Here is a 25,350-nt window from a genome sequence, read left to right as displayed (position 1 = left end):
TAACTAGACTGATAAGCTTTGGATGACTTTTATTTGACCATTTCTAATTTTTTTCAAAGTTAGGACTTATAAATATTACTAGATGTTTTCATTATACGCTTCAGATAAATTCTCTTAAAATTTGGGATGTATTTGCAAGATAAGATCAAGATTTTTCCTGTTGGTTATTATAATTTTTCAAAATATAAAGATATCTTTCTCAAGTACAGAATGAGTATTTTCATTTAAAAAATATTTGTTAAATACCTATTATATGCTGAGTACTGTGCTTGAAACTGCAGGAGATATGAAGTATAGTTAAGACCAGTCCTTGCCTTTGTGTAGCTTGTTACTTTTTTTTTTTTCGAAGTTTTTAAAAAAAAAACTTAACCTAGAGAGAGTAAATATGCAGGAGGAAAAGGTAGTCAATAGTGTCAGATTCCCTTTATAGTTCTTACATATATTCAGACTGAGGAAAGACCTAGAAATTTAAAAATTAAGAGTATAATGAGTCCTTATCATAATACTTGTGGTCTGAGTTTATTGAATAATTTTTCTTTTTAAAAAGTTTTACTGCTGTTTTATTTTTGTATTAAAAATATTTACAGATTACCTTTATTTTGTAAGAGGACTTATGTAACAAAATAAAACAGTTAAATAAACCTAATAATACAGTGAGTTTATTTGAGATTGCATGCACTATTCCACATTTGTGGAAAAAAGGAAAACAAATTCCTTATAACCAGTAGGCATAGTCAAGCAAAATAAATTTCCTAACTGTATGTAAAAATGCATGTGTCTTATTCCCCATTCTAAATCTAGCTACACTCTGTCAGGAGGCAAACAGTATGTTTCATCAATGATCCTTTGGGAACCATGGGTGGCACTTAGTAGTTTTTAAATGGAAATATGAAGTGGTTTAACAATTCTGGAATATAATTTGGGACTCTTTCTGAAAAATTATTAAATTGTTTATACCCTTTGATTCAGTGATACCATAAGAAGGAGGAAAAAGACCTATATATACAAAAATATTTTTAAAAGTTCTTTTCATGGTGGCAAAGAATTTGAAACTGAGGGGATGGTCATCTTGTATTGGGGAATTGGAAAACAAGTTATGTTATGGATATGATGGAATGTTATTGTATAATAAGAAATGGTAAAGAAGATGATTTTAGAAAAACCTGGGAAAACTCATGAACTGATGCAAAATGAAGTTAATAGAACCAGAAATTGAATTATTTATTTAGTGACAATAATGCTCTAAAGACTGGAAACTTTGAAAAACTAAGTGTCAGTGGTGAAACAACCACAGTTTTAGAGGCCTTATGGGAAGTATGTTACCCATTTTCAGATGAGGAAGAGATTGGGTCAGAAGGCATACTGAAGTGCATGGATATTTTTGGACTTGGCTAATGTGGGAATTTGTTTTGCATGATTGTATATTGTAATAGGGCATTTTTTTTTTTAATTTTCAGTTCAAATTTCTTCAAGTGTGTAGAAGGGGATATGAGAGAGAGAATTCAGAACTAAGATTAAAGTAGTATTTTTAAAGAGAGATATTGTAAATAGGAGAGCCAGGAAAATAGGTCTTATAATGGAGGGAAGGAAACATTACAAATCATTTCAAGTAAACTAGTTCAGGGCCTAAATGACTCAACTAGTGGGGTACTAGCTTGTAATGGCTGTAATGTAATGTCAGAGTTAGAGCAATGCTGTGTTTGGCCTTTGTGAAGCCAGAACTAGATGACTGCCATATTGTGTTCTTCACAAATATTGTTCCATATTCACTTGTCAGTGATGCAAGGAGCCAGGTTAGGCTCCTTCTTAGTCTCTGGAGCTACTTTTGCGGGGTGCAAATAGTAGGCATCCAAATCATAAGCCATCATAATTTGTCTCTCCAAGCCATTTGCTCTTTAACAGAAGAGATACTTTCTCCATTGATCTTGAAGTAAACAGCATTCTAAGCAGGGCCATAGGCTTTGCAGTTGTACAGTTAGGTAATTTGCTGTTAATTTTTTGTGTATAAATCTAGGTTGCTTTTCAGAATGGTTATATCCATTCTCAAGTCCATTTGTAATACATTATTTTGCTGTTTTTCCACAACCCCTCTAACATTTATCATTTTATGTTTTTGTCATTTTTAGGACTCTGATAAGTGTGAGGTAGAATCTCAGAATTTCTTTAATTTGCATTCCTCTAATAAGTAATGATTTGGAGCATTTTTTTCATATGACTTTAGAATGGATGCGTTTTTTCCTCTTAAGAACTATCTATTCTTATGCTTAAATCTTATGTCAAATGGGAATAGCTCTTATTCAACTAAATTTGAATCAATTCCTTATATGTTTTAGAAATGAGATTTTTATCAGAGAAATATTTTACAGATGTTTTCTCAGTTAATTCTTTTTCTTTTAATCTTATATTTGTGCAACAATTTAAAAAAAAAAATTATATAATCAAATTGTCCTGTGTCTGGTCATAAGTTTTTGTTCTTTACTTAAGTTTTCCAGATTATTTTTTTCCCTTGTTTTTATAATTTGTTTTTTGATGTGACCTTTTATATTTAGGTCAGATAGCCATCTGTAGCTCTAGTATAAGATATGAATTTTTGGTTAGAATCTAATCCCATGTGACTCTTTTGTTTTCCCAGAAGTTTTTGTCAAATAATAAGTCAGTAGTTTGGGTGTTTGTGTTTAATAAATATTAAGACAGAAGATGACATATTATTCTTTAAAATTTTATTTTACTTTAGTCTATTACTTAAATTAAAAAAAATAATAGCCTTTTATTTTCAAAATACATACAAAGATAATTTCAACATTCACCCATGCAAAACCTTGTGTTCTAAATTTTCCTCCCTTCCTTTCCCCCACTTAGACAGCAAGTAATCCAAAATAGATACATATTATTCTTTATGCTGTATATCTCTCAGTTTATCAATCAGATCAATATCGCTGTTTTAAAAACAATATCAAATTGTTTTGAGAATTCCTTCTTTATAATGTAGTTTGACATCTGTTACTACTGCAAGGCCCCTTTGGTTTTCACTTTTTATTTCTATTGAGGTTGTTGACCTTTTCTGCTTATATATGAATTTTGTTATTTTCTTTACTTTTATAAAGTAATTCCTTGACATTTGGTGTATATGTCAATTAATAAGTAAATTCATTTATGTACTGTTGTCATTTTTGTAATATTAACTTGTTCTGCTCTCACAAGCAATGAAAGTTTCCCCCATTATTTAACTCAGTATTTCTGCAAGCAGTGTTTTGTAGTTGTATTTATAAAGCTCTTATGTTTTCTTGGTAGCTAGACTCCCACATGTTTTATACATTCTGTAATTATTTGAAGTGGAATTTTCATGTTTTTTTTCTTCCTACTATTCTGTATTAAATAATAAAGGGTTGATAATGGATAAATACTTTATTTTGATCTTGTTGAAAAGGTATTTATCTAGTAATCTCCATTACATGTTGGCTCTTGGTTTTATATAGATACTATTGACTGTATTAAGGAAAAATGGGTATTTGTAATATTTTTAATGGAAGTAGAGCAGAATAATTCTTGTATTATGTCAGAAACTTTTTCATTTATTGATATGGTCATGTGACTTGTCTTATTATTAGCATGGTCATAATAATATTTACAATTTTCTTAACTATGTTCTTGATAATTGACTCTTTGCATTTCTGGTTTAAAAATCTGATCTGGCCATTGTGTAAAACATTTTTGAAATTCTAGGTAATTAAGTTTTCATTGATATTCATTAAAAATCTTGACTTATCATTCTCTTTCTTTGCTTTATTGTTAGTTTCAGAATCAAGATTATAGTTACGTAACAAGGAATTTGATAGGATCTTTTTTTTTTCCCCTTGCTTTTGCAAAGAGTTTATTTAATATCAGAGACAGCTAGGAGATGCAGTGGAAGGAGTACTGGGCCTTTAATCAAGAAAAGATGAATTCAAGCATGACCTCAGACATTTACTACCAATGTGACCTTAGGTAAAAGGTCTTAAACTCTTGTCTCACTTTCCTCAACCATAAAATGGGGAGAGTAACATTACCTACTTTCTAGGGTTCTTGGGACAATTGGATCAAATGAAATAATATTTGTAAAGATCTTAGCACAGTTTGGCAAATTATAGTCACTTAATAGTCATTCTCTTCTTGCTTTCCTAGTGGGAAATAAGTAATCTTCTGATATTACAATTAATTTTCAAATCCATCTAATAATTAATTTAAATTTTTTTTTTCCTTTGGAAGTTTCTTTATGCCATGTTTAATTTTATTTTCCTAATATTGGGCTATTTAAAATCTTGTTTTTTGTTTTGTTGATCTGGATATTTTATATTTTCTTAGATATTCATCCATTTTAATTAAGCTGTTGTTTTTATTAGCATATAATTGGACAAAATATTTTCTAATAACATTCTTTGTTTCTTATTAATTTGTTGTGAAAGAAGCAGTGGTGCTGACCTGGGTCACTTGGAGTTAAATTTGCTTCTGGATATATTGACCTGGGACCCATTTTGAGGCCTTTTTGGGCAAGAAAAATATAAAAGAAGACTTTAGGACTTCATTAGGAATGCTCAACACCCTAGGAAACTCACTTGTTAACTACTTTTAATCTCTTTGATGGTGGTTTTTATTTTCTTGAATTGCTTTTAACCTCCTTGGAAATTTATTCTTTTTGAGAGCGTTAGAATTTGTTATAAAACTGTTTGAACTTTTGTTGTTTTTTTTTCTCCTACTGGATCAGCTACTGGTCATAGAGACCAAGGCAATTCTTTATACCATATGCGGTTTTGCATTTCTGCTATCCCAGAGTTTGCAGTTCTGCTATAATAGTGTTTAGGAAACTTCTGCCATTTATGATACAGACTTCATTATTTTTACCTATTAATCTTTAACCACATGTTGTTTTTGAACTTTAATTCAAATATTTTCTGAAAAATACTCAACTCTCAGTATTAGTTTTAAACAAGTAGTTCTACACTCAAAAAATATTTTGCTAAATGAAATTAACATAGATATGTCAAAATAAGTACAAATGATTTATTTTCTGATTACTTAAGTTAAAATATTATGACATTATTGCTTGATATGTTTAACCTTTTATCTTTGTGCCCTTAGGTGTTTATTGGATTTGTGTTAAAGCAGTTTGAATACATTGAAGTTGGCCAGTTTAGGTAATAACAGTATTTTGGGGTTTCAGATTTAATTTCTGTTTACTAATGTCTAAAGCTCTATGCAGATGTCGTTTATTCTGATTATATATTTTTGGATTGGCAATTTCTTTTAAAAGCCAGTTGGTAATTAACCATTTTGTTATATAATTAGAAAATTTTTTTCCTAGCATGCTTTTATTTTTGAAAGAATGATCTTGGCCTTATTTGGAAGCAGTTCTGCATACTATAATTATATGCATTGTCAGTTTTTTATTTTCATATTTCTAAGCATATAATTATACTACCAAATTCTGAGGTACATTATTTGTGAGTGGTAGTTTTGGGTTTGTTTTTTTTTTTTCCAGAAAAAGAATTTTTTGTGAAGTTGTCTCTGTTGAAATTGAAACATTTTATTTTTACTGGTATTAGCAACAATTATTGATACTTAGAAATAGGGATAAGGGATTAGGTCTCTGATTCCATTGGTATAGAAAGTTCCCTTGAGAAAACTTCCTATCCAAAAGCATATTGGCACCTTTTCAGCAACCTAAAGTTATAGATTGCTCATTAGCTCAAACAGCAAGAGGTAAATGACTTGCCAAAGAGACACACAACTATTTTATGTAATAGGACTTGAATATAGCTCTTTTTGATTTTGAGGATAGCTATATCTTCTGTCTTGCCTCTTAATACATACTACTTTTATTATTTAGATAATATTCTATCTTTAGGAGGAATATTTTATTATATTTGTTAAAATTTGTAGGTAGTAGAATTTCAGTAACATTTGTATTGCCAATCACTAATTTACATAAATTATTAAACATGCATAACTCCCCAAATAAGTGAATATGACACAACTAAAGTCACATTTATAATTTTCTCCTGAAGAATAAGTTATTTTGTGTTTTACTTTTGGATATTTTTTTCTTCATTTGAAAAGGTCTACAATGACTGTCTTTTGTTTTTAGGGAATCAGAGGCAATTATTCCGAACATCTTTTTCTTCTTAGTATTGTTGTCTTATGAGCGCTATCACTCAAAGCAGATCATTGGAATTCCTAAAATCATTCAACTTTGTGATGGCATCATGGCCAGTGGGCGAAAAGCTGTAACACACGGTAACTGGAAAAACACTTTAAAGGGATAGTCTGTTCCAGTCATGATCTACTTTTGCAGCATTACTCTTTCTATATACTTAACATCAGAGGTTTATTAGGAATAACCTCAATTTAGTCAGTTTAATGAGTCTTGTTATTCTCAAACAAAGCTTATATATCAATGTTATTATGTATATAGTACATATAGCAAACACTTGGAAAAATCCATTATCTAATATAATAGTATGTTTAAATAATGATAGTTGTAATATAGTGGTGTTTTATTGAATCTGAATATGGCCTCCATTCTTTTGACTTAAAACTTTAAGTAAGTAATGCAAAAATCACAGAAACTTGTTTTTATTATGTTTTTTCCCCCCAGAGGATTTGGGTTTAAATTTACTTTCAAAAAGACCACTTATATGTACTTTCCATGTTTTATATCTTTATTTTCTCAGCCATACCAGCTCTGCAGCCCATAGTTCATGATCTCTTTGTATTAAGAGGAACAAACAAAGCAGATGCTGGAAAAGAGCTCGAGACACAAAAAGAGGTGGCTGTGTCCATGTTATTAAGACTTATTCAGTACCATCAGGTGAGAGAAGTGTACCATGTGGTGTTATTCTTTTTTTTAAAAAATTATCCATTTGGTTATTTGGATATCAATGATATTTAATTTTGAACCTATTATGATTTACATAGTCCATAAAAGTGTACCTATGTATGGCCCTTGTCAGTTTAGCAAACTATCATTGAATGTCTATTACATTCTAGGCCCTCTGAATAAGAAATATAATGATAAATGAGAATTGTTTCATGTGAGCATAATTATGGCCTATTAGGTAGTTTGAGGAATGTGTACAAAAAACTATAATACCAGAAATATTATGTGACTGGTAAGAAAAAAGATTTGGAAATTCTGAGAAGGAAAAAAAATTACTTTTCAGTGGGAATATTCAAAGAGTCTTTATGTTTCTTGCTAGGCATTACGCTTAAACAAGATGTTATTAAGCTGGGGAGAGTTTAAAATTAGACCTCTATAATGTGTCATAGAAAGGTTCCTTGAAAGAAGCAGAGATTAGTCCTAGTCAGTACAATGACCACCCATGATTCCAGAGAAATGCTCCCTGATACCTCCTAATAAAAAGGCGGTGGACCTAAGGTACAGAATGGAACACATGTTTTTTGGATATGATCAATACAGAAATTTGTGTTGGTTGCCTATATAAAGATTTTGTTATGGTAGTTTTTTCCCCCATTTAAATGACTTTTGATAATTGAAAAACAATTAAATTTTTTAACGTATCAGAGTTAAAAAAAATTACTTTAGAAAGAATTCCTTTTTTATATGAAGTAGTAAAACAATGGTGTGAAGTCCAAAAAATTAATGGCTCATCTGACCCCCATCTGACTGTAGAATTTCTGAGCAGAATTCTCCAGTGGAGAAAAAGTGGCAGAGTATTGGGGTGGAGGAAGAAGAGGAGGAAATGGTGAGAGTGTACATATGAGAGAGAGAGAGGAAAGAGTGCATGTGGTGAAAATGTAGCCTTATAATTTTAGATGGGAAATCACTTTGAGTCTAGTTTGTCTTCAGTTTTGATTACACAGAAGGGAGTAATATGAAACAGATCTGGCTGAGTGTGAGGGTTATTTTGTGGAGGGCCATTAGTGCCATGGGAATGAGTCTGTAAGAAGCAGCACAGTGCAGTGAGTGAGCAATGATTCAGGCCCTCTTAATGGTACATGCTTGCCTGTAACTGAGGGCAAGCCTTTAACCTCCCAGTACCTGGGACAACTCTAAAACTGTCAGTTGAAGAATAAAGATTAATATGCATTGATTATATCAAAAAAGTCACAAGGATTTTATATTTTATCCCAAAGGCAGTAATAAAGTTTTTCATTATGGAAGTGAGTTGGTCATAGTTTTTATTTAAATTAGTTGAACAGGTACAAGTGATGAGTTAGAGAAGTTACAATATAAAATCTGGATGTGTAGAATGGAGGGAATGGGGTGGTAGTGGGGAATGTATTCCAGTTAGGTTCTGCAGAAGTGCATCTAGGTTCCAGTCTTTCCTCTGATGTTTACTTCTTATATAATTTTAGATAAGTGAAGTAGGCTCCCTGGGCTGTGATTTCCTTAGGTAAGAATTTGGAGGTTAGACTCAGTGACCTTCAAAGTTTTTTCAGCTCTAAAGCTGTGACCCATATTATGTAGAAGAGTATTGAGTTGAAGGAGAATGTGTGTGTTAGCAGTTCAGCTAGCAATGTCTGGAATTTAATTTCAATTGGTGCTTCTGTAGTCCATTTGAATAGTTTTTCAATAGTTATGATTGGTTGGTTATTCTTATTTGTGTACATTAGCTTCGAATACCTTTACCAATGTGATGTTTTTATAAAACAGCTGAATAAGACTGACATCTATGGCTAGTGGTCAGGTTGAATCATAGCTATTTGATAGTGCATTGAATATTCCCTAGAGTTCACATAATATAAATGGAATGAATATTCTGTAGGGTATGGCATATGTTTGTAAATTTGAATTATTACTGAAACATATGCTGCTATAATTTCTTCAGTATTTCAGGGTATCCATGATTTGATCAGTATTCATACTGATCTTTATTGGGGCAGGTTTCAGCCCTTTCATGGCTTTTCTTTTTGGTCAATTCATCTTTCTTTAAATCCTTGATTGAATATGAATATTGACCCTATATTACCAACCTTTCTCTAGTTCTTTAAATATTTCATAGATACTACTCCGACACTCAGATTGTCTATTTGTTATGATTTAGCCACATCCTTTTCCTGTCAAAAATGTCCTTGATATATTTTAAACCAATTTTTGAGTGCAAGTCATTGTTGATAATCTGCTACTACCTTCTTGGTTCTTTGGGATTCTTTCCATTGCTCTTTGAACTACATGCATTTTTGAAGTTTTGATATCTTGATGTTTCTTTCTTCATTGTTATTAATAATGCACAAAAATGTAATGGTAAATTATGTGTACTAATACAATATTTGTATTATCCAGATATTTTTAACAGTACAAAAATACTTTTTAAGGTATTAGAGATGTTCATCCTGGTCCTACAGCAGTGTCACAAGGAGAATGAAGACAAATGGAAGAGATTATCTCGACAAGTAGCTGACATCATTCTCCCAATGTTAGCAAAACAACAGGTTTGTTCAAAATGTTTTAATTTTTAGGAGCTAATAATAGAATATTTGCATATATATTTTATAATCATACTTTATTTTAACTTCATTTAAAAATTTTTCAGTTCTTAATTCCTTTAGCCCCTCCCTCAGTCTATTGAGAAGGCAGTCATGTACAATGTATTTTCATATTAACCATATAATGTCATATATTTTGAGTTGAAGGCTTTCACTTGTAAAAGGTGATTGATTATCATTAGCTTTTATATTGACTAATCAATCTGTCAGTCAATCATTAAGCACTATGTTTCAGGCTCTGCTTAGGAATAGATAGGAGTACAGATAGTGAAATAATCCCTTTCTACTAAGGAATTTACCTTTTAATGGAGAAGACAACAAATACATATTCACACCATAAATACAGAGTGGATAAAAACATATAAAGAAAAAAAGTTAAATACAGAATAGTTTTAGAGGGAGGACACTAGCAGTATGAGGATAAGGAAAGGCTTTGAATAGAAGAAATTGCTAAATTTTTAAGGAAGCAAAGGACCTTATAAGAAAAAAGGAGAGAATGTATTCCAAGCATGTAGAAAATTTGATGTAAAAGTACAGATAGGAGATGGAGTGTTGTATTTGGAAAATAAAAACATGTCTAGATTCATGCTGACCGTTCTGTTACTTCCATTAGAATATTGGGTTCCTTTCTTCTGCCTCAGGTAGATGCTTGTTTAAAAGGAAAATATACTGCTTAACCTTCTTTAGCTTTGTGGAGGAGATGACATTTGAGTTAGACTTACTGGTATGGGTAAAGGAAAAGAACTTCCAGGGCATTGCAGGCAGGAAATCCCAAAATAACAACTCTTCTTAATAAAAATAGGATAAATACCATCTCAATATAGCAAGTATAGCAGCTCACACTGTGATCTTGTTCATAGTAAAGTGTGATATGTTAGGCTATAATTAAATAGAGAAAGAGATGACCACGTCTTCATTTTCTCTTCCAGTCTGGCTTTTATAATGCAACCATTCAAGTAAAATTTTATGTTGCACATAGAATGAAGGGTTCTATCAATAATCTTAATTGAATTATTATTATCTGTGATGACAGAAGAAATAAGAATTCTTATAGCATGAACAATAGATGAGCATTTGGATTAACTCAAAAGCTCCTCTTTACTTAGCCTCATGCATGAACCAAGCTAACAAGTAGTATTCTTGTCTTAAGTCCACTTAGGCAAGAAGGGAGAAAAGCCCTGTTTTGTGGTGAATAATTGATTACAAATTTTTGAGCTGATTATTTGAAATAGATTTCTGATAGCAGATCAGTAACTATTTTACAAAATTTTATTTCCTTTGTTATGTAACATTTTTTTCACAGTTGGAAGGAATATTTGAATTAAAGAATTGAATTTATGGTGGGTTGTCAAATTTCAAATTAGAAAACAGATTTTTTGACACAAGTTTATTTTTATTTTTATTTTTTTTTTTAAATTTAAATTTTATTTTATTTAATAATAACTTTGTATTGACAGAATCCATGCCAGACTAATTTTTTACAACATTATCCCTTGCACTCGCTTATATTTCGATTTTTCCCTTCCCTCCCTCCACCCCCCCCCCAAGATGGCAAGCAGTCCTATATATATTAAATATGTTGCAGTATATCCTAGATACAATACATATTTGCAGAACTGAACAGTTCTCCTGTTGCACAGGGAGAATTGGATTCAGAAGGTAAAAATAACTTGGGAAGAAAATCAAAAATGCAAATAGTTCACATTCGTTTCCCAGTGTTCCTTCTTTGGGTGTAGCTGTTTCTGTCCATCATTTATCCATTGAAACTCAGTTAGGTCTCTTTGTCATAGAAATCAACTTCCATCAGAATACATCCTCATACAATATCGTTGTCGAAGTGTATAATGATCTCCTGGTTCTGCTCATCTCACTTAGCATCAGTCCATGTAGGTTTGACACAAGTTTAATGTTTAAAATACTTATTTTAGTGTTGTTATTTTACCCTTGCAGATCACTAGGTTGAAAATCTCACTTTCAGAGGATGTCTTGATAAATTACTCAATTTACCTATTATGCTCAATATTCTACATGCATTATTGTTATGCTCTTGATCTTACTATAGCCTACATTTTTGCTCTAGATGTACCTCATAAAATTTGAATATAATGTTTGATCAGATTATTTTTACTCATTGATTTATTTATCTCTGAATTTCATGGAAGTTTCATTTCAGGAATATAGCTGATATTCAGGCATGACCTATATTGGAGTTGATGCAATAATAAGAAAATTGAAAACTTGAAGAATAGAGGTGTTGAAATGTTCTTCCCTTTATTTGATGTGATTGCTTTTTTTTTTTTTTTTGTAGACTGATTTTTGTAGCATTGCCACTTGACATATAAAAAAAATCTTATAAAAGTATTGATTTTTGCAGATGCATATTGATTCTCATGAAGCCCTTGGAGTATTGAACACTTTATTTGAAATATTAGCTCCTTCATCCCTCCGTCCTGTTGACATGCTTTTACGAAGTATGTTTATTACTCCCAATACAATGGTGAGTATACAAGTTACTGCATTTTTGCCATGTTGAAATACTTCTAAGATAGGTGATTAGGGTCAGATTCTCTTTCTAAAGTTTATTGGATATGTGACCTTGAGCAGGTCACTTCCCTGCATTGAAGTTCTGTCCTCATCTGTAAGGAGGATACATATTACCTATTTCACTGTGATATTGTGATGGAAGTGCAGTAAAATGCTAAAGTGAGTTTGTTGTTGGTTCAGTATAAATTATAATTATTGTGAAAATGTAAGTAGCTATTTGAAAATAGTATAAAAGCAAGCAATTTCTCTTAGAAGAAGAAACATTCTTCATAATATAGTAGAAGAGAAAAACCTACAAATTTACTTCATCTTTTTTCCTTGCTTTTCATAATGTTTTATTGTAATATTTCTATTCTTTTCTCTTTAGGCATCAGTGAGTACTGTTCAATTGTGGATATCAGGCATCTTAGCTATTCTGAGAGTGCTTATATCCCAGTCAACTGAAGACATTGTTCTTTCCCGGATTCAGGAACTCTCTTTTTCTCCTTATTTAATCTCATGTCAAGTAATTAAAAAATTAAGAGATGGAGGTAGTAGCTTGCCAACACCAGATGATCAAAGTGAAGTGAAACAAGTCAAATGTTTGCCAGAAGAAACATTTTCTAGGTAAGTGTTCAAGTCATGTAAGTATTATAAATGTGCCAGTGAAAGATAGTGTACTTATTAAGCAACACTTGAGTTCTGATTTCTATGCTTACTGCTATCAAAGAGGCCAAAATTTAGTAACATGCATTCCTTGCCCTCTCTAGGACTCTATGAGGGTTTGTTAGGTTATAGAGATCACTTAACTGAAATGGATCTTCTAGAGTAGAAGAACCAGTCTTTTAATTAATTCTTAGTATGAATTAATCTATAAAGATTTAAAATATTGATTTAATTATAATCAGTAGTCTCATACAAAGGCTTTCATTTCCTGTTTATATAAATCATGCTCTTTAGTTAAAAATACACAGAACTACCTTATTGTGTGCCATCTACTAAATAGCTCTGCAGTTGCTAATTTGCTGTGAAAATAAGAATTGTGGAGATAAGGTTATGAGAAGGAACCAAATATAGCTGAGTTGTTGATCAGGTACCTTTCAGATCTCCTCATTTTTCCTCTACTAAACTTACATATATAAATAAAATTCACAAGCATGTGTTCAGGAGCTTGTTCGACCTATTCTTCTTCTTGATATCATTTTTATTAGGGACACCATTATTCTTCTAGTGTCTTTCACTTGAAATCTCTGTAACACCTTGGATTTTTACTTTTCATTTTACTGCCACATCCAATGTGTGACCAAATACTGCCTCTTCTCCTTGTGTTCAGGCCCATGTCCCTTACTTTTGGTCAGGTCTGGATTCTTGTATTAACCTCCTCAGTACATACTCATTTGGGGGAAAGTGGGTTGTCTGTAATTTCCACATGATTTGGTAATAACCTTCTGGCCTAATCCACTCACTGTTCTTTCAAGATTCCTTTTACAGCTGGTGGGCATTCTTCTGGAGGATATTGTCACAAAGCAGCTTAAAGTGGAGATGACTGAACAACAGCACACGTTCTATTGCCAAGAACTGGGCACCCTGCTGATGTGCCTGATACACATCTTCAAGTCAGGTAGGGACCCCAGAGCAGCCCTTTGGTTGGCGCTCTTCTATGCACTCTCTCACATCATAGACTTCCTGGAGGCTGCACTGCAGATGGTAGTGCCTAACACTAGACATGCACAAGGAAACAATAATAATGAGAGAGCTTCCATTTTTATAGTATCTACCATGTGCCAGACACTGGGGTAAGTGTTTCACAAACATATCTCATGTAATCCTATGATTCTGTGGGAGGCAGGAGCTGGTATTACCTGCATTTTACAAATTGAGAGACTTGAGACAGCGATGAAATGACTCTGCCATGGTCACACAGCTTATAAATATCTTAGAGCAGATTTGCATTTAGGTTTTCTAATCAATGGACCCAGCTGTCTCCTAAGCACTTAGGAAATATTTGGCTGTTGCTAACATTGATGGCGGAATTCTTTATCTTCCATGCCAAAATGGAGAGTGTCTTACCATGAAGAGATGATAAGATTTCAAAAGACTGGAGTTTATTTTCTGACTCTGTCATTGACTACCTATTTCACTGAAGGCAAGGTATTTTGCCTTCTGTGCTTCAGGTTCCTCATCTGTAAAATGAGACTACTAATCCCCAAAGCACTGGCTATGCAAAATAGGCATTGTAAATGCAGTTGCAAAGAATTGTAGAAATATAAACTATTATAATTTGAATAATTTACCTATTTCTTGTTTGTAATAGTATTGAAAAATTAGAATGATTTAATAATGTATCTAATCCAGAATTGCTAATGATTAATTATTATATCCTTTACTTTGTAATCTTACGGGGTAAAATAAAAGTTTTTCATTATTTTTGCTTATAGTTCAATAATTGTATTGATGATTTCTCTCCCTCTCCTTTATACTTTTCAAACTTATAAAGTTATTTTTTTTTTTATCAAATTTACTAAAGATTTGTTTTCCAATAGGAATCCGTGAGGTTGGCACAAATTAAAAAAAAAAAGTTACATGCTCCATTTTTGTTTGAAAAACAAGAAACTGTCTGGAATTTTAGCTGTAGGTTAAATTATATAGAGGAGCAATGGATATAAAATTTGAAATGTTAGAGATTGACTTATAAAGGATTTTAAATGCTAAGCTGAGAGATTCCGATTCTATCTAGCAGGCTTGGGGAACTTTTGATGGTTTTTTAAATCCTGAATTGTGTTTTAAGAAGTTGAGTCTGGAAAAACCTATAGGATGATTTGGAAGAGAGAGACTATCCTATAAGTTGATTTGATAGACTAGGTAAAAGTTAATATGCACTTGAAAGAGGGTCTTGCCTATTGCTATGTGAGTGCAATGTCTATATCTACTGACAATGGTGCTCTGGTTTTGAAGTTCAGGTCTTATTTCTTGAAGTCTGGTAACTTCTTAAGTAGGTTGCTAAACCCTTAGATCAAAATTCTGTCCTTTTCTACTTTTTGTGTATTAAAAAATGAGAGCATTTTTCAAAAAGTACTGAGGTTATCATTAAGGACTGTTTTGATTTTTAAAAAATCCTTAAATAGGTATTTGTATAACTTTTTTAGGGGATATTGCTAAATATAAAAACCCTAAAATAAATCAGGGCCTGAGAGTTTTTTGAATACTTCAGAAGATATTTGTGAAATTGGAGTAATTTTTTTTATGCTTTTATATTTGTTTTATAAATTCTAGAATGTCTCTTCTGCAGAACACTAGATGGCAGAATTATTACAGACTTATAAAAAGTTGTCATAAATCTTGTTACACTTTCATATTCATGGGGTTCATTTGAGATGAGCTGTTGTTACAGAGGCTTCTGTTTCTCTCTTACAACCCTCTATCTATATATACATGTTTGAATCTGCCCTGCTTTACTTCTTTTGAAGCAGGGGCTGAGTTATTTATTTATTTATTTTTGGTCTTTGTTTCTTTAGTGCCTAGTGCAATGCTTCATTTGTAGTAGATATGTAATAAGTGCCTTGTTAAATGATCACCTTGCAAGGGGTTGCAGGATACAGTAGAAATTTAGAAGCATCAGCTATCAATAGCTTTTTCATAATTTCATAATTTACTCAAGTTTAGTTTCTGACCCCTTGGGCAAGAGACCTACAATATTGAAGAAAAAGACTTTTTGATCATATTCAAAGGATTAAAGAGCAATCATTTTATTGAGTTGGGTGAATAGTCATTCCATCCCAATCTTACCCTTACTTAGGTTATATGGTATGTGAGAGTTGTAGTAACTTCAGGACAAGAACTATTTGATGCCATAGCTGGGAGAACTAAAAACATTATTTAAACTGCATTTGTACTTTTGACAAAAAAGAGGACAAATGAAATCATTTAGTCCCTAGACGGGTTTTACCCCAAACACAGAGAAATCTGGCATGAAGTCTTGTTGAAATGGTTATTAGACACATTGCTCCAGTGCTGTTACTTTTCTGTTTTCTTAGGATGACTCATTGTTTGCCAAAGAGTTTTGAAGGGAACAGAAAATATTCTGGTAGCATGTCTTAAAAACTCATGTGCCCATGGCATGATGTTGGCCGCCATGTTTTTATTTTCTCTACTCTAGGGAATTTGTTATTTTGAACTATGTGGCTTTTGGGGAAATTTTTCTTCCTTTATTTTCATCAAGAATAGGATCTACCTATTATGAAAGGATTTCAGGGCATGGTGACCATGAATGGCACATGTGTTCTTTAACCAAGTGGCTTGCTTTATGTTGAGGAAGGGGTTGGCAAGGTTGGTATAAAATGTCATACTGTTCTCGGGGTTAGCCGAAATTAATGGCTGTTGTCCCGAGGCTCTTTAGGATCTTTAAGCCTTAGTGTGTTGGTGGTGTGGAGACAGAAGGATGAGGGGAGGAATAAGTTCTTTCTTTGGCTAGAAGAAGGCCAGTGTGCCGGTCTTGTTTTTAGCACTTCACTAATTATCATCATCATCACCATCACCATCATCATAATTGGCAATTTTATAGTACTTTAAAGTTTGCAAAGGACTTTAGATTTTATCTTAAATTAACCTCACAACAACATATGACATAGGTGCCACAGATCTGTCCCCATTTTATAGGTGAGTTGACTGAGACTCAGAGAGTTTGTCAGTTACTCACTCACATAGTTACTAGTATGTCTGAGGTGAGATTTGAGTCTTTGTAACTCTAAGACCAAATTTGTCTTTTACATTCAAATTTAGAATCCTTCATATAATATGTATAATATGACACCTCTGTTGATCAGTCACCAGTTTTCCCCAACAGGCATGCACAATCCCCCTCCCTGACACCCTCTCCATTCTTTAGTTCTGATCTCTGCACTGTCTTTTGCCTGTACTTCCAACTTTTCCAGCTGTGCTTGGCTAGCAAGAGGCTAGACTCAGAGCCTTTACAAATTGATGAACATCTTCATTGCATAGTAAAGTCTAAGAGGAAGATTTTAATAGAAATATAAATAAATGTTGATTAAGGATTCTGGAATCCTTTTATTGAAGTTCCATGTCCTTAAATACCTTGAATTTTTCAATGAAAGGAAATCTATCTTTTTTTTTTTTTTTAACCAACTTTTCTTTAGGTAGTTAGAAATTGAATTGCAATGAATATATAAGGGATCTCTTCCCCTAAATTGTTTAATTTTACTTTGGTTTCCAGGAATGTTCAGGAGAATCACTGCAGCTGCAACTAGACTCTTTACAGGAGATGGTTCTGATGGCAGTTTTTATACCTTGGAAAGCCTGAGTGAACTGGTCCGGTCTATGATTCCTACACATCCTTCTTTAGTGCTCCTGTGGTGTCAGATTCTCCTCCTTGTCAACTATACCAACTATAACTGGTGGTCCGAAGTGCATCAGACACCAAAGTAAGAATTTAAAACTAATTGTTGTTCTAGGTGATAGGTAGGCAGTTAGCATATAAAGCACTAGCATTTCAAAATATTCCTACACCCAGGTATGCCTATTTCAGGATTTGGGGAACTTTGTTGATTTCTACTTTACATGAATCTTTTACCATATAGTAGTTGGATCCTGTATATGCAATAGAACATGTCTTATGACAAGGTATTCAATGTAGCAGTTCCTTTTAAAGGGGGCTTTCATTTCTGAGGCTTTGTTTTGTGTGGTTTTTGACATTTTTCCATTAAATAGTTATTTTTGTAATGATGTTGCCATAATATCCCTCCTACTATGTTCTAGTTCTTAAATTGATTCCATAGTTAGGATATTTCACAATATCATAACTTCATTACTAGTTAAATGTTTAAGTATGGGGCTTGTTATGCTTAATAAAATAATTAGGTAGAAAACTTTTAAATAGTTTAGGAAAACTTCTTGTCAACATTGAAGAGCACAGGTTATATGGGCTACCTCAATTTATATTGATAGGTAGAAAGAAATCTAGACATGATAGGGTGATAGATCACCCACAATAGCACTCTTTTACTTAAAGTTACAGAATCTTCATGCATTAAATTTTAGAAGTTCAAGAATGAAAAGTCATCTCAATTTTTTTTTTGTCTCACTTTTATATTCAAAACTCTCCTTCCTTGCCTGTGGTCTGACATTCATACCAAAATTAAGTAGCTTGCCCAGGATTACACAGTTGGTAATTCTCTGAGCCAGATTTGATTTCAAGTCTTTCTGACTTGAGACTCGGTATTCTTGTGTGCTCAAAAAGGTGAGAGAATTTCTATCTCCTTAGAGAGTATTATACCTACTATTTTTTACAAAGGATATTGATTGCTCATAAAGAGATTTTAGGTATTATTACTTATTCTTTTACAAAAGAACTGAAAAGCAGTGCCAGTTATTTTCCTCTTGGTAAGTGGAACACTTCTCTCATCTTTTCTTTAAGAATCAGCAACAATAACACACTTCGCTCCCCAGAAGTGTTCCCAAATGAGAGCTTTGCTCAGCATGCTTATGAACTGGTCAGGTAAATACTGTTTGGAGCACTTTCTCTTATACCAGCTGGGAATTATGAATTCTGAAAATATTAATTAAGGCTCTTTGCATTTCTGTGCATGATCTTGGATAACTCACTTGCTTTCCCTCAGTTTTCTCCCCTTCCCCCACCCCGAAGATGCCCTTTTATGTTTTTGCATGCTTTGAGTTTTCTCTCACAATCATATTAGCCAAGCTAATTTTCTTAGATGTTCAGGTCACTGCATTTCAATTTCTAATACAAACTTAAATTCTCTTCCCTTTTCCTATTTCTTCTTCTTTTCCTCCTCTGTTCTCCATCCCCACCCCACCCCCAATCATGGGCTTTACTTTATAGTATATACATGTCTTGACTTAAGTGCTTATGTGCTTTCTGCTTTCTACCACCGGCTTTGTGGATGAGTTCACAGTTCTTTGTTCTTCATCCCTTTTGACTTTTAAATTCGTCTATAATCTCATTTTTTTGTCTGTTCCAGTGTTTTCTCATCCTAATGTATTGAAGTTCAGATAAAATGTGTTTTCAGAGGAAAGGTGATCTCATAGAGAGGGCATAGATTTAGAATGAGCAGTCTGGTGTTTCAATCATAATTCTACCATGCCCTAGCTGGTACCAACTCACTTTATCTTTCTATGATTCAGTTTCCTTATTTGTAAAATGGAAAAATCCCTTTTTTGATTTCTTTGACAAGGCAGAGAGTTAAAACATATGAAAAAACTTCTAAACAAAAAGTACCATACAAATGGTTTATTATTCCCTAATGAAGTCATTGACGTCTGTTTGATCTATTCTAATTTTCAAGGAGGTTTTGCTTGGGCAAAGCTGTATACCATTTGTACTAAGCCTTTAAATTTCCTTTCTTCCAAAGCCTTTGTTTCCTTTCTTTCCAAACTCTTATTCCTTTTTCTTTCTTTCTTTCTTTCTTTTTTTTTGGTTGAAATACTCTCATTCTACTTATATAAACATTTTTAAAACTCTTTCTTCATTTCTTCCAGGAATTCTTATTGTGTTTGTGCTCAGGCTGTGGTTTTCTCTAAGGTTTTACTTGTCAATGTTTTGGAGTTAATCTTTTTTTCTGCCTTTATGTCTTGTCCTTTCCTCATTATGGAGGACTTCCTTTTTGATTTGCTCATTATTTTAATTTACTTCCTGACTTTGGACTTGATGTTATAGCTGAGCTCTGCAGCACTTCTAGAAGGAATGTCTAGCTTGGTTTTGTTGTCTCTTCTTTGGATATCAAATATTGTGTTTTTCCAGAGTCTTGGTGACATTTTGGGGATCTTCAAACTTTCCGTTTTTTTAAGTGATCTAACCCAGGGCATATTTTGATTGCTGCTCCTTTGGTCTGAACTCTGTGAATTCATAACCTTATTTTGTGTCTGCACAAAGTAGGTTACTAATGGATTCCATCCCTAAAAGGAAGCTGGAAATCTCAGTTGGGTCAAAGAGCCAGGATTATAAGGTCTTCAACTGTTGCTTTGATTATTCCTTTGCAGGCTAGGCTAGATGGTAGAATTGAATTCCTACTCTGAGCTTGATGTTTGAGCCACACCTTTTCTGCTGCTGGCTTCTAAACCCAGGATCTCCTTACTTGGAACTTTTCTTTCAGTTCTAAATCTATGATCCTTTGACCAGGATGGTAAAAGCCACAGCAAACTCAGGGGTGCTTTGAGGTATTTAAATTTTTGAGGGAAAGACAGCAATACTTGAAATTTGCCAGACACTGCCTGAACTGTTAGTTCAATTTCACAGTTTCAGCTTAAAGTATGCTGCATTTCTTTTAGTGATGTTTTTGAATGTTTGAAATATATTTTTATTTATTTGTACTTTTGGCTTTGCCAGTAATTTCTCAAACTATTTTTTTTTATTTTGTATGTAATTGCCTATTAATTCTCTGGGTCTGTTAGTGATCAAAATGTTTAACCAAGTTACAATGTAAACTTGAATAATATAGAATTTGATCGAGTGTGAATTATAAAATGATACCAGGTCATATGCAAGCTACAGTTCAGTTAATATGATATGTATGAGCTAGTTGCAGGTTTTAATATGCCATTCCGTACATGGCTTAGCAATAGTTTAATTTTTTTTTTTTTTAAGAACCCTTAGCAAAATGGACAAAAGGAAGAGTACTTCCTAGAGAATCACTTTCAGCTGGAGAAAAGAAGAAACTTTGTTATTGCATGAGAAAAGAAACTTTGTTACATTAAAATAGTTTGATGCAATTGAATGGCATGAATGTGTTCATAGTAACTCTAAAATCGGAGATATCAGAACTCAGTGCCTGAATCTACTAAATGGAATAGAATAAAATACCCAGCAAAACAAAAGAAAAAGTCAATTCCATTTGGTTTTTTGGTGATTTTTAACAACTATAAGAAATAGAAATATTACAGTGCTAGAAGTGGAGAAACTTGTAGTTAAATTAAGTGAAGTAATCAGAAGTAATTCCTCTTAGCAGAGCAGCTATTAATAGAAAAGCTTCAAGTTTATTTAAGGCAGTGAAAGAAAATGGAAATGAAGTGGATAGTGAAGAAACTTTTATGACAAACATTGATTGCTTTAATAATTGTTTTAAAAATAGAGTTCAGTTGCATAATATTAAAATTACCAGAAAGGCAGCCAGTATGACTGGCTGCTAAATAGTCTGATATTTTGAATCCAAGAATCAAAGAAGGTGGATACATCAGCAAATTTGTAATATGGATGAAGCAGGCCTCTAGAACATATATTTCTAAGAAAACTCAACATTAAAAGTGTCTAAGCAAGGATTGCCTAACAATTTTATTGAGAGATAATACAGAAAGGGATTTTAAATTAAAGTCATTCCTTCTTAATTGGTCTCTGAGAGGTTACAATCATTGTTCAATTCTAGTTCTTTGTCACTTAATATGAGAAAGTATGTGCTACTTAAATTTTTTTGAAGAGTGGTGTTCAAGATATTTTAGCCCAGCTTTTGAAAATATTACAAAGACAAATGTGTTCCATTGAAGGAATTATTGATTTTTAGTTAAGGTCCCAGATCATCTAATAATACTTGGTTCATTTTATGAGAATGTGGGCATACAAATTCACTGTGATGTTTATAAAACTCTGCACCTAATAGTGTATATACAAAGACTTAAGAGAGAACATTTCAGTCTATCATGCTAAGATATTTAAATGACCATAATCATGTTAGGTATGATATTTGGTCATTTTTATTCTTTAAAGTTTGCTTTCTATAGTTTTCCTTTTTATGATAAACTTGAATCCAAAAATATTTTTCTTATGCTTTCCTTTTATACATTAAATGGATGAAAAACTTATTTTTAAGCATTTTCATTGAATATTTCCACTGAGCTGAACTAGTAACCATATTTTGTAGATTGTTATGAGTGCTATTTAAATAATGTGATTACTTTACCAGATTCATTATTTGTACTATTATGAATTTAGCTATATTGTGGACTTAAATATTTAATAATTTTTTTTAATCTAAATCTGTAATAAGGATTTTCCTTTAGCCTATGGCTACCTAGAAAAATTTATTGAGACCTGCATCTCACTGACCTGAAAGTTTTGGGAACCTCAGGTCAAGTTGTTAGAATTCACTCTTTCTTCATATTAAAATTTGACTTATCACTTTGCTTGTTGAAAATTTCTAGTTGGATACAGTCTTCTTTAACAGAGAAAGATCCCTCATACTATATCTTGATTTTAAAAAGATATGTATAAAACATGAAAGAAAAATGTGGCACATAAGATAGAAAGAATTATAGAGTTGTATGAATCCCCTGATGAGGGTGTTAATTGACTATCAGCTAAGTATGCATTCTGGTTTCTGAAAATACTAAATCAGTGTCCTGTATCTTTTGCAAGTTATTCCCTGGATAATGCGTTCAGTGTCATTGTGTAGATGTTACCATTGGAAATGTTCTATAGTCAGTAGCCACCATATGTCATTCTGGTGTCCCATAGGTCACTGGCAATTTTAATGATTTGGAGCTATGGCAGTCCCCAATTCAATACAGTATAACATCATTGGTGTTTAAAAGATAGAATGATGGTGGTGGGTGGGTGGGTTGAATTGTTGTTGTTGTTTTGTCTCGGAAATTTGAAATTTTGTGGAATTGTTCAAGTTATTCTTTAGTTCCAGAATGCAGTTTAGCCTCTCTTCATTCCTATTTAGTTGGTTGCCTAGTTAATTTTCTTATTTCCAGTTCTTGCCGAACATAAATTTTGTTGAGTAATTTTTACAGTTGTGTCTGACTCTTTTTGACCTCATGTGGGATTCTCTAAGCAAAGATACTGAAGTGGTTCACCACTTCCTTCTATAGCTCATTTTACAGATAAGGAAACTGAGGCAAACATGATTAAATGACTTACCCAGGGTCACAAAGCTAGTGTCTGAGATCAAATTTGAACTCATGAAGATGAATCTTTCTGACATTTGTATCCCCTGTGCCATCTAGCTGTCCTTGAACTCAGTGGTTCACCCATCCAACTGCATTATGTAATTTGTTTAAATCTTCATCTATTTGTTTTTCTTAAATGGATTAACTGGCTTCTATTTTTTAAGTGATTGTTGAACTTTATTGTGGATTTGTCTTTAGCCTACCTTGTAGCTCAGATTTGATGTGGGAGAATATAAAATACTATACTTAGTGTTTATTTTGTCCTAAAATAGAAAGGTTGTACAACAAAGACACAGTGGTACTACATCTTTATCTGAAAATGCATCTGATTGGTACATCATCAAGATTTGATGACTTGAATGGTCTCAGGTGTCCATCAACTCTGAAAGGCCCAGACTGCAGGAAGCTGAGATCTCTTTTATCCCAGTTTAGGAAGTTACATTAGGGAACCTGGGACCAACAAGGTCCTGTGGAGGAAGGAATCTTTATCAGAGAAGTTGCAACAAAAAGTGCTAGTCCTATCACAAAGTTCTTTCTTTAATTAAAAAAAATTTTTTTAATAATAACCTTTTATTTTCAAAAATACAAGCAAGGATAATTTTCAACATTTATCCTTACAAAACTCTGTGTTCCGCATTTTTCTCCTGGCCTTCTCCTTACCCCACTTACCTAGACAGTAAATAATCTAATGTAAGCTTAAACATGTGCAATTCTTTTAAGCATATTTTCACATTTATCATGCTGCACAAGAAAAATGTGATTAAAAAGGAAAAAAGTGAGAAAGAAAGAAAAAACAAGCAAACAACAAAAAAGATGAAAATACTATGTGATGATTCACATTCAATCCCCACAGTTCTCTCTTTGTATGCAGATGGCTCTCTTCATCACAAGTCTGTTGGAATTGACTTGAATTACCTTACTGCTGAAAAGAGCCACATTCATCAGAATTGATCATTGCACAATCTTGTTGCAATGTACCATTTTTTTCTTGGTTTTCCTCACTTAGCTTCTAGTTCCTTGCCACTACAGAAAGGGACTACTACAAGCATTTTTGTGCATATGGGTACTTTTCCTTTTTTGATGATCTCTTTGGGATACAATAGAGACACTACTGGATCAAAGAGTATGCCTTTTGTTTGCCCTAAGTTTTGAGGATGTTCTCAATGCTTTTAAAAGAAAAACCAAGTCTGAGTTGCATGGTGCCAAGGTCTAGTCAAGTCAATACACATTTATTAAGTGCCCACTGTGTTCCAGACTCTGATAAGCATTAAGGAAAGAAAGACAAAAATAATTCCCATACTCTAAAAATTCAGTCTTATTTGGAGAGAACATACAAACAGGAAGTTTGTGGAATAAATGTTAGAAATTACAGAGAAAGACATATTAAAACAGATTTAAAGAAGCTTCTTGCAGAAAGCGGATCTTAGCTGAGATTTGAAAGAAGCTGAGGAAGCTAGGAGGAATGGACAAGAAGGGAATGAATTTCATTAATGAAGTGCAGTCCAGTAAATACTTAGACATCGAAGATGGAATATCTTGTTGGAAAAAGAGCAAAGAGGTCAGTATCATTGGATGTAGAATATGTGTAAAAATAATTTTAGCTAGAATTTATATAATGTTATAACGTTTTCACACTACTTTCACAAATACTCTATCCTTTTATCCTCACAGCAATCCTGTGAGATAGGTGCTATTATGATTCCCATATTACTGCTGAAGCAGTCCTGTGTTAAGTGACTTGCTCAAGGTCATAAAGTGTCTGAGGCCACATTTGAACTGAAGTCTTCTTGACTCTAATTTTGTGCACTGTGATGTCCCTTAGCCAACTTGGGAGTAAGGTAGAAAGGTTGGAAGGGACCGATTTATGAAGGGCTTAAAAAGCCAAACAAAGCAGTTTATATTTGATTCTAGAAATGATAAATTAGCCTATTGCTTCCAGCACTGCAGGTTTTAAAATATAAAAGCATTTTACTTTACATATACCGTTACAGTTTATTTTATAAATAGTTACAAACTGTAATTGCTTGTTATTTTTATTATAACTTAAAGCTATTTTAAGACTTATGGGACACTCATATTATTACAAAATGTTCAAAAAAAAAACAAAAAAAACAAACTTGTGTCTTTTGCAAGTCTTGGTGTCAAAGCACCATTTCGTTTTCAGTATTCAGGTCAGTCCATACTTTATAGTATTCATGTTGATACATGACAGTATTTTTGAGAAAATATAAGATGTAATTGCTTATCCTTAATATATTATCACAGTTCCTTTCTTTTGTTTAAGTAGAGACTAGGCAATATAATTCATATTGCATCATCACAGGTTTTCACATCGTAGAAACTTACTTCATAAAAAGATCTAACCCTCTTCTCTTTGAAGAAATATCTTGGGAGCAGTTGTTGTCAGTGTTAACACTTACATTCCTCTTA

General features: G+C 32.7%; 1 protein-coding gene across 1 annotated transcript in view; it reads left to right on the top strand.

Moving 5' to 3' along the window:
* The window catches only part of HTT (huntingtin), a 214,398-nt gene that overhangs the window by 118,243 nt on the left and 70,805 nt on the right, over positions 1-25,350 (top strand). The window contains exons 34-41 of the mRNA XM_051965781.1: positions 5,116-5,171; positions 6,122-6,270; positions 6,708-6,844; positions 9,313-9,429; positions 11,858-11,980; positions 12,395-12,633; positions 13,485-13,627; positions 17,237-17,444. Of these exons, the coding sequence (XP_051821741.1) occupies positions 5,116-5,171; positions 6,122-6,270; positions 6,708-6,844; positions 9,313-9,429; positions 11,858-11,980; positions 12,395-12,633; positions 13,485-13,627; positions 17,237-17,444 (1,172 nt within the window). The remainder of the gene's footprint in view (positions 1-5,115; positions 5,172-6,121; positions 6,271-6,707; positions 6,845-9,312; positions 9,430-11,857; positions 11,981-12,394; positions 12,634-13,484; positions 13,628-17,236; positions 17,445-25,350) is intronic.

Source organism: Antechinus flavipes, chromosome 6 (genome assembly GCF_016432865.1).
Source record: "Antechinus flavipes isolate AdamAnt ecotype Samford, QLD, Australia chromosome 6, AdamAnt_v2, whole genome shotgun sequence".
Taxonomy (NCBI): Eukaryota; Metazoa; Chordata; class Mammalia; order Dasyuromorphia; family Dasyuridae; genus Antechinus; species Antechinus flavipes.
This window is presented reverse-complemented; position numbering and strand designations above follow the sequence as displayed.